This window comes from Cyprinus carpio, unplaced genomic scaffold (genome assembly GCF_018340385.1).
Source record: "Cyprinus carpio isolate SPL01 unplaced genomic scaffold, ASM1834038v1 S000006773, whole genome shotgun sequence".
Lineage (NCBI taxonomy): Eukaryota > Metazoa > Chordata > Actinopteri > Cypriniformes > Cyprinidae > Cyprinus > Cyprinus carpio.
Window position 1 is genome coordinate 180,247 of NW_024879364.1, and position 14,325 is coordinate 194,571.

The window sequence follows — 14,325 nt, forward strand, 5'->3', positions numbered from 1 at the left end:
GAACTTTTCCACAACATTCTAATTTATTGAGATGCACCTGTACATAGATCCTTTACATCACATAAAAGCTTCTTTATAGCGGAGGAAGGTGTTCTCTAAATATTCACTAAAAGGTTCTTTGGGGAGCCCAAAATGGTTCTTCCGTGGCATTGCTAAAAAAAAAAAAACATTTTGTAACCTTTATTTTTAAGACTGTATCAATTTACAACGCTCCAAATTCAGACTACCTTAATCCATTTCATAAAAACTAATATATAATATAAAACATGTTTTTAAAAATATCTGTGATATATTTTTTGTGCAAATCATGAACAAACCCTGATTGTAATGGCTAATGTTTAAATTTACATATTTAACAAATTTTAACAGCTGTTTTTTTTTCTCTCTTCTTCTTCTTTCGCTTTCGTTTCTCCCCAGTGTTTGCGTGACGTTGATTGCAGAAAAGAGGGGGAAAGGCTACAACTGGTTCATTAGACGACCACGAGCCGATCTGGTAACACTGTGTGCTTCAAGAGAAGAGGAAGAGCAGCACGATGGCGTCCACCTCAGTGGTTCTCCTGCTCCTGTCTGCAGGTTTATTCATGGTAACAGTCGGTAAGTAAGTTTGTAACAAGAAACAAACAAAAAAAACTATTTAAACATGTTTTTGTGTCCCCGTTTTGTAAAGTTAGTTTGACGTTTGACATTTTTTAGACATTCATTTTTTGTTGCCAGTTATACTCTTTGCGGGTGTTATGTTTTGAGACCAAACTAACTCAGATAGTCATAAATATGTGCCCTTTACATTGCACAAGGCTTCATTTCTAGGGGAAAAAAAGTAAAAAAAAAACAAAAAAACAATTTAAATGAATTAAACAATTTACCTACGTGACATTATAATTTAAAACCAATATTAAAATGTTCAGAAAAACATCCATGTTATTGCACAAAGCTCCGTTTTTGGAATGACCTTTTTATGTGTTTTATAATCATTTTACAACTTTTAATGTATGCATTAATATAAATCCATTAAACAATAACATCATTTGATCTAAAGGTATTAAACCAACTGTAAAATATTCAGAATATTATCCCCTATGATTTACAAGGCTTGGTTTTTCATATTATGCCTTTATTGTTTCTATATACAGTACAGAATCCATATTTTTCATGTTTGAATGTCTAATGAATGTCAAACATCAAACTAACTTTATCGCCGTTGGTTAACCGATGGTTGTCAAGTACAAAAATCATTTGTACAGTAGGCCTGCTTGATTTAACGGTACTTTTTAAATGATGTTCATGTTATAAAGTCAGTTCTCTCGATTCTCTTTAATTTATCATCGCATGGTCTTATGAAATGTGTCGCATTTCTACTGTTCTTTTAGGAGATGATTGTAAGAGCTACTACACCAGCAATAACGAGTACAGATCTTCGATGACATGCCTGTTTGGGACACACTGCTGTGGAACCTGCGATAACAGATTCTGCTGCCCCTTTAGATTATTGAAGTTATCCAAGCAAAGGCAAAATTTTTGCAATATGTAAGGATTTTTAAGCCTTTTCTTTCTTAATACAATTGTCCATTAGACCCAAAAGTTACTTTTTATACACCCTCACGAAATTCCAAACCAAAATGGTTTGAATCTTCAAAAATGACACACACACATATATATATATATATATATATATATATATAGGTCAGTTAACGCTTTAATTTCCCTCATCATCCATAGCTGTGATCTACTGATAATTCTGTGAGCTGAGACATGGTACAATCCAGAGATTTACACTTAAATGTGTTGTGTATATTGTGTTAAAGGGTTAGTTCACCCAAAAATGAAAATTAACTCGTGTGTTATTCACCCTCAAGGCATGCTATGTGTATATGACTTTCTTCATTCAGACGAATCCAGTCAGAGTTATTTTAAAAATTATCCTGGCTATTCCAAGCTATATCATTGCAGTCAGCGGGTGTTGCAGTTGAACAGTCCACAAGTCTTCAAATAAATCTTGCACATTCATAATAAAACGTGTCGCAGACGGCTCCGGGGGATGAATAAAGGCCCCCTGTAGTGAATCCATGTGTTTTTATAAGAAAAATATCCATATTTCAAATGTCTTTTTCACTGAAATGCAGTTTTCAAAAAGCACCCTAATCACTGTAGGTGCATGTTATGCTTTTAACAGCCCCTTTGTTACTTATAGAACAAACCCTTTATAAAGCCGTTGTATTCACGTCAATTTAAAGACAAGGCAGGAGAGAAATAGTATGATGCAACTTCTACATTTTTGAGGGTGTTAATGTGGTAACCCAGGCAAGAAGGTGCATGATCAAAGGAGTTAAAAATGTTGTAAAAAATATTTTATACTAACAAATGTTTTACATTTTTTTAGTGGCAATTTTTGCAGTTATGGCCCTGGTTTGAATCCTGATTTGATATTGAATGTTTTTAGTGTTTATAATCCAAGCACAAAGCAAACTAACCAGTGTGATTTAATTAAATCAGAGTGGTTTCATTAAATTAATAATAAACAAAATAATAAATACAATGTTAATTAATAACATTTTATTATAAATAAGATTTATAGATTAAATTATAGATTAAATATACTAGAAGATGCTTTTTTTAATGCTTGTTGCTTCATGTTTTTATCTGTCCAACAACAGAAACATTGGTATTGTCATTGGCTTATCAGTTGCGGGGGTTGTGGTCCTCATCATCTCGGTCGTCGTCACCTGCTGCTGCTGCCCCTGGTGTTGTCTCTATCAAATGTTCAGAAACCGCAGACGTAAGTGTTTTAGTCTTAAAGAAACACTTTACCAAAAACTGAAAATGTACTTGTCCTCAGGCTATTCAAGGTGTAGATGAGTTTGTTTCTTGATCAGAAAAGATTTGGATAAATGTATAATTTTATCACTGGCTCACCATTGAATCCTCTGCAGTGAATGGGTGCCGTCAAAATGAGACTCCAAACTGCTGATAAAAACATCACAATAATCCGAAAGTAGTCTACACGACTCCAGTCCATCAATTAATGTCTTGTGAGGCTAAAAATGTGTTTAAGAAACAAATCAATCATTAAGACGCTTTATAACATTAAATTGTCACATTTGGCCAAAATGCATGTCCTCTTTCCATAATATTGCTATCTCCAGTAAAAAAAAAAAAAGGGGTCTTTTCTGAATCAGGAGAGAAATATGCACAGATCAATCATTGTTTACAAGTGAAAATAGTCAAAACAGTTCTAAACAAATATGTTGGTGGATTTTGATGTAAGACTTTGGACACGAGAAAGTGCTGTTATGGATTATTTTGTCCAGAAAGCGATGGTTTAAATTAAAAAATATCTCGATAGATTTGTTTCTTGGAAACATGCGGCTTTTGGCTTCACAAGACATTAATTGATGGACTGGAGTGCTGTGGACTGCTTGTGGATTGTTGTGATGTTTTTATCAGCTGTTTGGACTCTCATTCTGACGGCACCCATTCACTGCAGAGGATCCACTGGTGATGTAATGCTAAATTTCTCCAAATCTGTTCTGATGAAGAAACAAACTCATCTGCATTCTACATGATGAGTAAATGTTCAGCAAATGTTTATTTTTGGGTGAACCATTCAATTAATATCAAAAATAAATAATTCAGATAAAAAAAAAAAATTAAAAAATTAATTCATTCCTGTCTTTTTTTTTCCACCCACAGCTGAGGTACAAACACATGTAACTACAGTCATGAATACACAATCCATTCAGATGCAGCCTGTAATGCAGGAAGTCCAGTACGCACAATACCAACCAGTGCTGACTCAACCAGGTTACGGAGGTCAGCCTATGCAGACAGAACCATATCAGGAACAGTTATATGCACCTGGACCCGCACCCTCGTATGACATGGCCAGTAAGAACACCTAGTGCTGGATAGACTGAGACCATGTAGTATCTGGAGGCTGGTAAGATCTGCAAACATCTACCTGTTTCACAAAGAATAAGGCCTAGCACATTCTACAAGACCAAATGTTGCTGAACTTTTACTGTTTTAAGTCTGTTGACAAGAATGAAAATGTTGCAACAAAACATAAAATACATAAACAAAAAGAAATAATTAAAACAAAAACAAAAATATTCACCCTCAAGCACAAAAGAAGATATGTTGAAGAATGTTGGTAACCAAGGCAAGGCAAGGCAAGGCAAGGCAAGGCAAGGCAAGGCAAGGCAAGTTTATTTATATAGCACATTTCGTACACAATGGTTAATTCAAAGTGCTTTACATTAAAAAGAAGGTTAAAATATCATGAGAAAAATAATAACAAAAAAAAACAATTTAGCAATTTTAAAAATCATAAAACATTTACGCAATTTTACGACAGCCCTAAAACATTGGAAATTATTAAAAATTGAAAGTGAAGTAATTTTTAAAATTATATTTAAAAAGTTTAGTTACAAAATAGAAAATGATTTTTACATAAGAAATACAGATGTGAATATGTAAAGATACAAAAATTACAGGCAATCAATTCGGACATCGCACAGTTCTCATTCAACAAAATGCACAGCTAAACAGATGAGTTTTGTGAGTCTAGATTAAATGTGACGTAATGTTTTACACATCTGATCTCTTCTGGAAGCTGATTCCAACTGCGGGCGGCATAGTAACTAAAGGTGGACTCCCCTTGTTTTGTGTAAACCCCTGGTATTTCTAACTGACTCGATCCTAATATCTGCAAAAAAAAACAGGGTCTGTTAGGTTTATATTCAGTGAACATATCTGCAATATTAGCTTTTTGGTCCTAGGTCATTGAATGCATTGGTGATAAAACGGAGTACTAAAGTACTTTAAAATCAATCCTAACATGTAAAACTGGAAGCCCAGTGTAAGGACCTGAGGACTGGTGTGATATGCCGATCAGATTTTTATGGTTCTAGTCATAATCGGCTCCGGCAGCAGTCTTCTGGATGAGCTGCAGCTGTCTACGGATGGTCTTTTGGGAAGGCGGGGCAGGTGAGGAGACCATTTACAGTAGTCCACCCTGCTGAGTGATAAAGGCAAGAAGACAAGTTCTCTAGTCTTGACTGGAAACAAAACATCTACAATTCTTGCAATGTTTTTTTAGAGTGTATAGTATAGCTGATTTAGTTACTGCTTTGACATGACGCTGACCGACAGAAACTAAGGTCTGTCTCCATGAATATCACACCAACAAGATTCCTGAATTGATTTTTAGTTGTTTTGGTGTCCCCTAGAGTCAAGGTATGGCATTTCACCTTGAAAAAACTTCATCTGTTTGTTTCCAAAATGCAATAACTTCAGTTTTTTTCCTTGTTTTAACTGAAGAACGTTCTGGCACATCCAACTATTAATTTCATCAAATACATTGGCAGAGGGAGTCAGTGGGGCTTTGGTCATTTGGGCGATAAGGCTAGGTAAATCTAGGTAATCATCCGCAGAGACTGGGATAGGCAATTTGGGTTCTTTCTCAATATCATAATTATATTATCTTAATGAAACGCGCACGCTGTCTTAGTCTCTTAGTGCTGTGATGGCAGTCGGGAAACCAGATTGAAAATGGTGCACAGGTATCACTTTGAGTTTTTAAGTATTTGTTCAGAGCTTACTGGTATTGCTAAAAAAACGCTACCTTTTCTATAATTTTGCCTATCAAAAGGAAGATTAGATATTGGTCTATAATTGCTCAAAAATGGGGTTATCAAGATTGCTCTTTTGCAGGAGGGGCCTTTACAACTGCAGTTTTTCAGGGAGTTTGGAAATTGGTATCCCAGAAAAGAAAGAATGGAGGCGTTCCCACTTCTAAGAGGTCTGCTTCTACACAGTTAAGCACACTTTTGAAAAAAGATGTGGGGAAGTGTTGATGTGGTGTCGAGATAGCAGGTTGACGATTTTAAGGTGCTGCACTTTTTCTTCCAAAATTTTGCTATCAATTGCTTCAAAACATAGACATAGTATCTTTTTGATATTGCGTCCAGATCTTTCTGACCTCTGCATTACTTGAGGATGTGCTAATCGCCTTACCTGATATTAATGATCTTCTCAGAAAAGAAGGAAGCAAACTCATTTGCATTTGCTAACTGAGAGCATTTCACTGGGAATCTGACTTGGGGGGTTTGTCCGTCTCTCAACAGTGGCAAAAAGAATACGAGTGATGCTTAAGTTAATGTTTATAAGGTTTGAGAAGAAAGTCTGTCTAGCTGTGGCTAGTTTCACATTAAAACCATGAACATTTACATTGTAGATGCTTCAGTGAATTTCAAGTTTCGTCTTCCGCCACATCCGCTCGGCTTTTCTGCATTGTCTTTTCATAGTCTGAACTGCTGTTGATCTTCTCCAAACTGATTTCTGTCTGTTTGTTTTCTTACTGACTATTTATTGGAGCAATATCATCAATAACATTCTTAACTTTTGAGTTAAAGAAATCAAGGAGAAGTTTAACAGAGTCTGCAGAAATGCTTGGTGTTAGAGATATAGCCTCCATAAACCGCACACTAGTGTTCTCGTTAATGCATCTCCTTCTGACAGAGACAGATCTAGATTCAGTGGTAGCAGAGATCAATATATCAAAGAAAATACAGAAGTGAAGTCAGATTAGTGCTACGTCCTTAATAACAATGGATGAAATGTTTAGACCCCTACTGATGATTAAATTTAGAGTGTGTCCACCCTTGGGTGTGGGTCCATGCACATGCTGAATCAGGGTCAAAGGTGTTTTAGAACCGTTATCATTTCTTTTGTAATTTTTGTTTTCTGCATTATCTATATGAATATTAAAATCCCCTGCAATAGCACGAACAGTCAAACTCTGAGGAAATCATTGATAACATTTCTGTGAACTCTTCAACAAAGGCTGGAGAGTATTTTGGAGGACTGTAAATAATGAACTAAAACCAAACAGGAATGCAATGGAGCAACCTTTACAGCCACAATTCCTAGATATTCAAAAGACAATATGTACTGACCAAATGACACTTGCTTGCATTGATAGACATCTTTAAAAATAGAGCAGCTACACCCACCTCCACCTCTCCTAACAGTCCTGCAGGACACTCATGAAAGTAAAGTTAGGAGGGGCTGCTTCATTGAGGACTGTTGCACTGCAGCTGTCTTCTAGCCATGTTTCATTTAGAAACATAAAATCCAGATTGTTTGTGGTTATAAAGTCATTGATTAGAAATGATTTATTTTTTAGTGAGCAAATGTTTAAAGATGCTAACTTGATGGCAGTACTTTGTGTCTTTACATCAATCTTAGTTTGATGCATTATAGGCCGCAGATTAGATAAGTTTGCCCTTGAGCTTGAAAAGACCTTAGACTTTCTATCACGTGATAAAACTGAAATAGAGAAAGCAGCTACAGGCACACTGGGTTCCCGCTGTTCTGTAAACTTTGTGAATGTTGCTGCTATTATAGCGGGGACCCGACACATATCACTGAGAGCTGCTATCAGTTGTTTTTGGTTTCACCTACAGCAGATGGAGGGTTTGGCCCCTGGCGTTGTGGCAGCGGTCGGAGAGCTCTCACAGGAGCAGGGCCACAGGCTTTGGTGGTTGGGGGGCCCGCCGTTTTTTTGGTGATATTTGCGGGCTTGCAGCGAATGAGTGAGAGAGTTTAGTCCCAGCATACACCAAAAGTCCTCCATTTTCGTGTGAGAAGCACAGAAGTGGAGAATGCTGGAGAGAGGGATAATGTGTCCGGTGAGAGGGGCTGTGTCTCTGGTGTTTCCAGTGACTGTTATATGTGTCCTGGCTTCCCTGGCTGTTTTCCAGAAGGTTCGTCCTTGGGTGCTGAGTCTTATATCTGTTTTGATACATTACAGTCTGTCTGTGAGGAGCTCTGTGGGCAGGGCTCAGCCGGGATAGTGTCCATCAGCAGTGCTTGTTGTGGCTGGATGGTGTTATCAGTGTCCTTGTGGGATGTGTCAACCACATGATGACTCGGACCTGGTGTGTGTGCGCTGAATGAATTGACATACTCTGCTGAAGGATGGCGTAAGGAGAAGTAGATATTGTCCTTAAGCACTCTAGCTCCAAGTTTTGTTAGGGTGGAGGCCATCCGTTTTTAAACAGTTTGTCTATGGCCCCAGAACAGATTGAAGTTGTCGATGAAATTCACTCCTTTTTATATTGCAAGATCTTTGTAGCCATGTGTTCAGCCTAAGCAACCGTGAAAACATATTTGTTCCCCTTGCTGGAAGTGGTCCACTGATGAACGACTGAACTTTGAGTCTTCGAAGTGTTTCAAAGAGTTCATTGAAGTCCTTCTTAAGGAGTTCTGACTGCTCTTTCCGAATATCATTCTTCCCCACATGGATGATGATTCGATTTGCAGTCTTGTGCTTCATCAGAATGTTCTGAAGTTCCTTGTTCACATCATAAACCATTGCTTCAACAATAAAGCATGCTGTTGTAGTCCTGCTACTGATGTTTCTGGGAGCGCCTCACCCACTATCAGAGTCCTGGGCTCGGCTGCGCTCTGAGCTGAATGGCGCTGTCTGCTAGACCTGGAGCGCCTGTTAGTAGCAGTGTTAACTGCTGGCTGATCCGATACATGTTTAATCACATTTGGGGATTCCTCACCCGCATTCATTAATGCTTCAAATCTGTTCTCAAGATGTATAGGGGGTGGCAGAATACCAGTATTCACAAGCCTTGTCATAGTCGAATCTGGGGTAGAGGATGCTACAGCAGCAATACGAGAAAACTCGTGACAATCTGATGTCCTCGTGTTCCTTTGGTCCTCGCTCCCTGTTTGTGCCATCGATTGGTGTGGCGATCAGTTTTGGCTTGTTCCTCTACACTTGGTATAAACTGTTGAGATTCAGAAGATTCATGGGACTCACCGGCTGTATGCTGAGCGGGTCCATGACGATGGTCTGCTGAGTGTTCCGTCTGTTTTGGAAGTCCAGCAAGTAACTTTGTTTCAAGAACCACAATCCTTTGTAGAAGTTTGCAGCAGTTCATGCAACAAGTATATTCAACAGGAGGCATTTTCTCTCTCCTCTGCTGTTTGAATGTAGGCAGTTGTTGTTCCCCGTCTCCGGAATGTAAGCTGCTGGCAGTGGGAAGGCAAAGTCTTCTTTTTGTAGTATAATTCCAGTCCCAAAGAATTTTTAGTTTTAGTGTGTGTGCCAAAAATCTGTTGTTTGAGCGCTGTGCTGGTCTGCTGAAGTAAAAATCTTAGAAAAATCTGAGAAAAATACAGAAATAAGAAGCAAAGCGCAGAGCAGTAAGCTAGAACGTTGTAGCATTGTAGCCGGAAGCAAAGCCGGAAGCATTGTATTGCATGGCTACCGTCAACCAGACTACCGTCTTCCATACCATGGAAGTCAATGGCTACTGTGAACTGTTAGCAGCATTCTTCAGAATATCCTCTTAATTACTAAACAAATAGCATTTTGGTTCCTTTAAGTATGTCAATAAACTAATAAATTGATGACAGAATTAGCATTTTGGTTGAACTATTGCTAAATCTAGCCGACCCATCTTTAAATGTGTGTGCTTCATCTTCGAGAATTAAAACAGCAAATGTGACCCTGGACCACAAAACCAATCTTAAGTGTAAATTTTTCGAAATTGATAATGAATAATTAAGCTTTCTATTGATGTATGGTTTATAATAATATCCCAAAATATATCTCAGATACAAAAATATTAAAAAATCTAAACCTAAAGTTTAAAAAAAACAAAAAAACTAAAAAAATCGCTTTTTGAAGTTGTCCAAATGAATTCTTAGCAATGCATATTACTAATCAAAAATTAATTTGATATATTTACGGTAGCATAAAAGAAAAATCGATAATTTTGACCCATACAGTGTTTTTTTGGCTATTGCTAAAAATATACCCCAGCGACTTAAGACTGGTTTTGAGCTCCAGGGTCACAAATAGGAGCCACTTAAAATGTGAGTGGAAGTAAAGAGACAAAATCTGTGGAAGCTCAAAACTACCTAAACTTTTTTTATTATCGCAGAAATATTTGTTCACATGCCAAGAATAAATCGTTACGTAGCCTTTTTTTTTTTTTTTTTTGAGAATAGGGCTGTGGTGACAGTGGGTGAGATGGCGTGACTGACGCACAAAACACATAAAGAAACTTTACATTACGTGAGAAATAAAGGGGGAAATCAATCCTATTTTTAATTACTGAACAACTGGTTTTTGTTTTCCAGCAGGTCAGTTTCCTGCTCCCTTCAGCCAGGCTGCATATGATGAAGATCAGATCATGTACGCTCTACAACCCAGCGCTTCTCACAGACCACACCTCACCTCTACCGCCATACAACCCTGATTACGTGGATTCACCAGAATCCAGTTAAAACCCCACCCCACCACCCATACACAAACACACACATACACACACACACACACACCCACACACACTCAAAATGGCCTGTTATCAACACTGGATTGTGGAGGGTTTTGCATTCCCACGCTTCTTCTACAGACTCTGAAAAGATTTAGCTGAGAATAAAAGTATTGTTGTTACAGTTTAGTTTATACATGCTTTGTGAACTTTTTTTCCCTCCAGTAATGACCCACTGTTTGTTTGTTTCTCTTCAATTTAACCAGATTTGTTCTCAGTGTTTTCACATCTTTTGTTGTATGACCTTTTGTTTAATGGTCAATAAATGGCATCTTAAACTAATTTTTTTAATGGTCAAAAGTTAATGCATCTTCTCTACTTGTGAAAACAATCCTTTGTACAATTTTATTATAGTTTTTGAACATTATTCTATCAAACAAATCAACCAGTCACTGGCCAACTTCAGACTTATGGGGAATAAATAGCAGAAATCTTAAGACTATTTTTATTCTATATTTTGGACATACTCTTAAAGATAAAGGTTCTTCACTGGCATTTATGGTTCCACAAAGAACTTATAACATAAAACCTGTGGTCCACTGTATAGAGCAATACTCTAATGGAATTAGTGGGCTAAAGTCAGTCACACCTCGACTTTCTTCCAAATAACGCACATTTCATTCATAATATTATTAATACAGGCCTACAGTTCCTGCACATTTCTGTTTTTCTGAATTGTGTGAAATGGCTAATAAAAATAGGTAATACAAAATGATTATGTGGACACCAAGGTGAATTGGTTTAGTCTTGACTTCTGGTCGTGAGTGACAGTGTTTGACGGGAAATCTGTTAATTGTCCAGTGCCAAATAAACACAGAGATGGACAGGAATAGGTCAAAGCCATCAGGTGCCCAATTTAGAAAAAAAAAGAAAAGAAAAGAAGAGGAGAAACAAGTTAAAGATAAATATATTCAATCTATATTATCACTGTACGATAACCACGGTAACCATTTAATGATTAAAGTTTTAATGTTAATTGGTAGGTATAACTCTGAAGTGTGCTAGCCTTTTTGCTATGCTGCTTGCTATGCTTATACAACAATAATTCGGATTTAACTCAACAAACACGAGATCTAATTTCACCATAATATTGTGCTTTGCAACAAAACTGTCACAAGCTCAGTTATTATTGATTTCCATTAGTTGGGTTAACGTTAGGCCCTGTAATTAAATCATGTTTATCAGGCATTTTGGGAGACACCACAAGTGAATATGGAAATAAATTATACATCAATATTCCTATGAAATATTAGATGTTATTATTAAAATGTTGCCAATTATTACTCCAATTATTACACTTCTTTTTCATTAAATGTTGCTCCAAGAACACATTAATATGCAAATTAGATACAGTGTATAGATACATTGCATTGAATGGGAATATTAATTTATGGCCATTTTACCCACAGAGTGCATAAAGTAAAATAGTGTATCAATTCATTCCATTATATCTTTCATAACATTGAAAAGGCATTGAGAATCATCTTTGGTTACAAAAAATCCTGAAACCCAAAAAGTTATTGGTGACTGAAAAAAAATCCCATTTTGCCTATACATATAATTTCATGTCATTTTATTCTATTTTTTAGTCCTAGTGTCCACTACAGAGGATAGCATAAGATATGAATAAAATATAATTTTTCAAAAATTATTATTATTATTATTATTATTTTACCATTTGTTTATTATGTTCTAAACAATGTGATGACATGAAAACAAAAAAAAAAACAATGTAAAAAAAAAATCTGGGTCTCAGGAGGATATAGCTTGTAATGCCAGACATTTAGCATGTAAGGGCATCTTTATGTAATCCTCCTATTATGTTTTAGCTGTATAAATCTTTTGATTTCAATTTCAATTGCAACGTTTTATGGAGGATGGCAAACCAACTTTTGATGGATTTACCGCCACCAACTGGACTGGAGTGTGAAGCACTAATAAGCAACGAATATATACATATTTATATATATAAAAAATCTCCTGATTAATCATATTTCTTTAATGTATTTAACAGTACCATATATTTTAGCTTGTTCTGCATGCTCTTTCAAAAGGCTTGACAAATTAAATGATTCAACACCCATCTTTCTTACTTCCTTAATGAGTTTTAACCTTTCTTTTTCATATTTTTTTATTTTTACATTTTATTAAAACATGCTCTATTGTTTCTGCCTGATTACAAACAATACATTGACCTGTTTCATGTTTTCCTATATTAAACAGAGAATGATTTAATCTAGTATGCGAACATTACTCTCTGTGTTTTTTTCTTGCACATAATATAATGAAGATCAGTATTAAGTTATTACATTTATATTGCTTATTATCTTTCATATTACTACATGTAAACAGTAGTGTTAGCTACTTTGAAACATGTATATATTTAATAGTCACGTTCACAGCAGAAACTTCCATTATCCTCTTAGAATTAAAATATTTTATGGTTTCATTCATCAAGGCATATTTTAATTAAATTTTACATTTAAGGATATTTGTGTAACTGTAGAATATGATCATACTTGGAAAAAAAAGAGTAAAATGTAGACATACTTATACTTTCATGTCAGGACATTAATTTTCTCTTGGTTTTACTATAGTAAAAGTGCAGTAACCATGGATTGATTGTGATTTTTGAAACCCACAGCTTGACTACAAATATATTTAAAAAATTATAGTAAAAAAAAAACATTTAAAATTCACATTTTCTCATATACACAAAAAACAAAACACAGCAAAAAACTAAAAACAACATACAAAATAAACATACACACACCGCCACACCAATTTGAAAGCGTTTTTTAAATTAATTAAATTTTATTTATTTAATTTGGAGTGTAGAGAAAAGCCTTACAAACCGTATCCATTAGCCTATATAAAACTGCAATGTTAAAGTTAAATAACAACGTTCCCTTTATTAGAGATAACAAAAATCCCAAATATATACTATTAATAATATGTAAAGTTTAAAATGTGCAATATTTTTGCGGTCATTGCTTTCGGAGGTGGATGCTGCTGTTTGGGAACGCAGTCGTTTAACAGTTCTGGGAGGCAATTATACAGAAATACTTTGATGACAGACTTTGCTCGGACATTTCAGATGCTGTGGAACAAGATCAGTCCACTGGTTAGTCAGGATTTACTGTCCCATAGCGCAAAATCACGTGACTTTTTTTGATGCGCTTGGGACGAATTTATTAGCAAAATGCATTTCCATCTCCCATTTTTCACATTAACCCTTTTTAGCGCAAGTCAAAAACCACCTCAAGCGAGCGTTTTTTTTTTTTGCGAATTAAGACATTTTTATTCGAAATTCAACGTTTCCATCACTCGATTCTGATGCGATACTTTAAAATGCGCATAAAAGCAGGGTGATGGAAGCCCAGCAAATAAGGGCTACTCCACCAGCAATAACGCGTACAGACCTTCAAATAACTGCGGGTTTATGCACGTCTGCTGACCAGCGGTTTAGACGTTAATGGCTGTGTGTTGAGTTATTTTGAGGGGACAGCAATTTATACAAGCTGTACACTCACTACATTACATCGTAGCAATATATATATATATATATTATATATATATATAGATATATCGATAGATATATATATATATATATATATATTCTAATATGCGTCACAGGATAATAAAAAATTAAGCAGCACAACAGTTTCTAGCACTGATAATAAATCAGCATATTAGAATGACCTCTAAAGATCATGTGACACTGAAGACTGGAGTAATGATGCTGAAAATTCAGCTGTGCGTCACAGGAACATATACCGTTCAAAAGTTTGGGATCAGTAAGACTTGTAATGTTTTTAAAGAAGTCTCTACTGCTCATCGAGGCTGCATTTATTTGATTAAAAATAAAGAAAAAAAACTGTAATCTTGCAAAATGTTATTACGATATAAAAAAAAGTTTTTTATTTTAATATCCTTTAAGATAGAATTTATTTCTGTGACGCAAAGCTGA

General features: G+C 35.8%; 1 protein-coding gene across 2 annotated transcripts; it reads left to right on the top strand.

Moving 5' to 3' along the window:
- The first annotated feature begins 464 nt into the window (after window positions 1-464).
- Window positions 465-10,732, top strand: LOC109047065 (protein shisa-4-like). 2 transcript variants are annotated; one of them, XM_042756028.1, is made up of 5 exons: window positions 465-594; window positions 1,368-1,524; window positions 2,652-2,773; window positions 3,688-3,934; window positions 10,162-10,732. In XM_042756028.1, the coding sequence occupies exons 1-4, from the start codon at window positions 534-536 to the stop codon at window positions 3,894-3,896; spliced, it is 549 nt and encodes a 182-aa protein (XP_042611962.1). In that variant the 5' UTR covers window positions 465-533; the 3' UTR covers window positions 3,897-3,934; window positions 10,162-10,732. The 2 variants fall into 2 exon arrangements, with proteins under 2 accessions (XP_042611962.1, XP_042611963.1); XM_042756029.1 differs by having other exon boundaries at window positions 488-594; window positions 10,165-10,732.
- Window positions 10,733-14,325: the final 3,593 nt, after the last annotated feature.

Excerpts from the sequence above, each read along its gene's own strand:
- LOC109047065 (XM_042756028.1), top strand. The coding sequence starts at position 534 with ATGGCGTCCACCTCAGTGGTTCTCCTGCTCCTGTCTGCAGGTTTATTC. Across the intron at positions 595-1,367 it reads TTTATTCATGGTAACAGTCG|GAGATGATTGTAAGAGCTAC; the intron begins GTAAGTAAGTTT and ends CTGTTCTTTTAG. Across the intron at positions 2,774-3,687 it reads AATGTTCAGAAACCGCAGAC|CTGAGGTACAAACACATGTA; the intron begins GTAAGTGTTTTA and ends TTCCACCCACAG.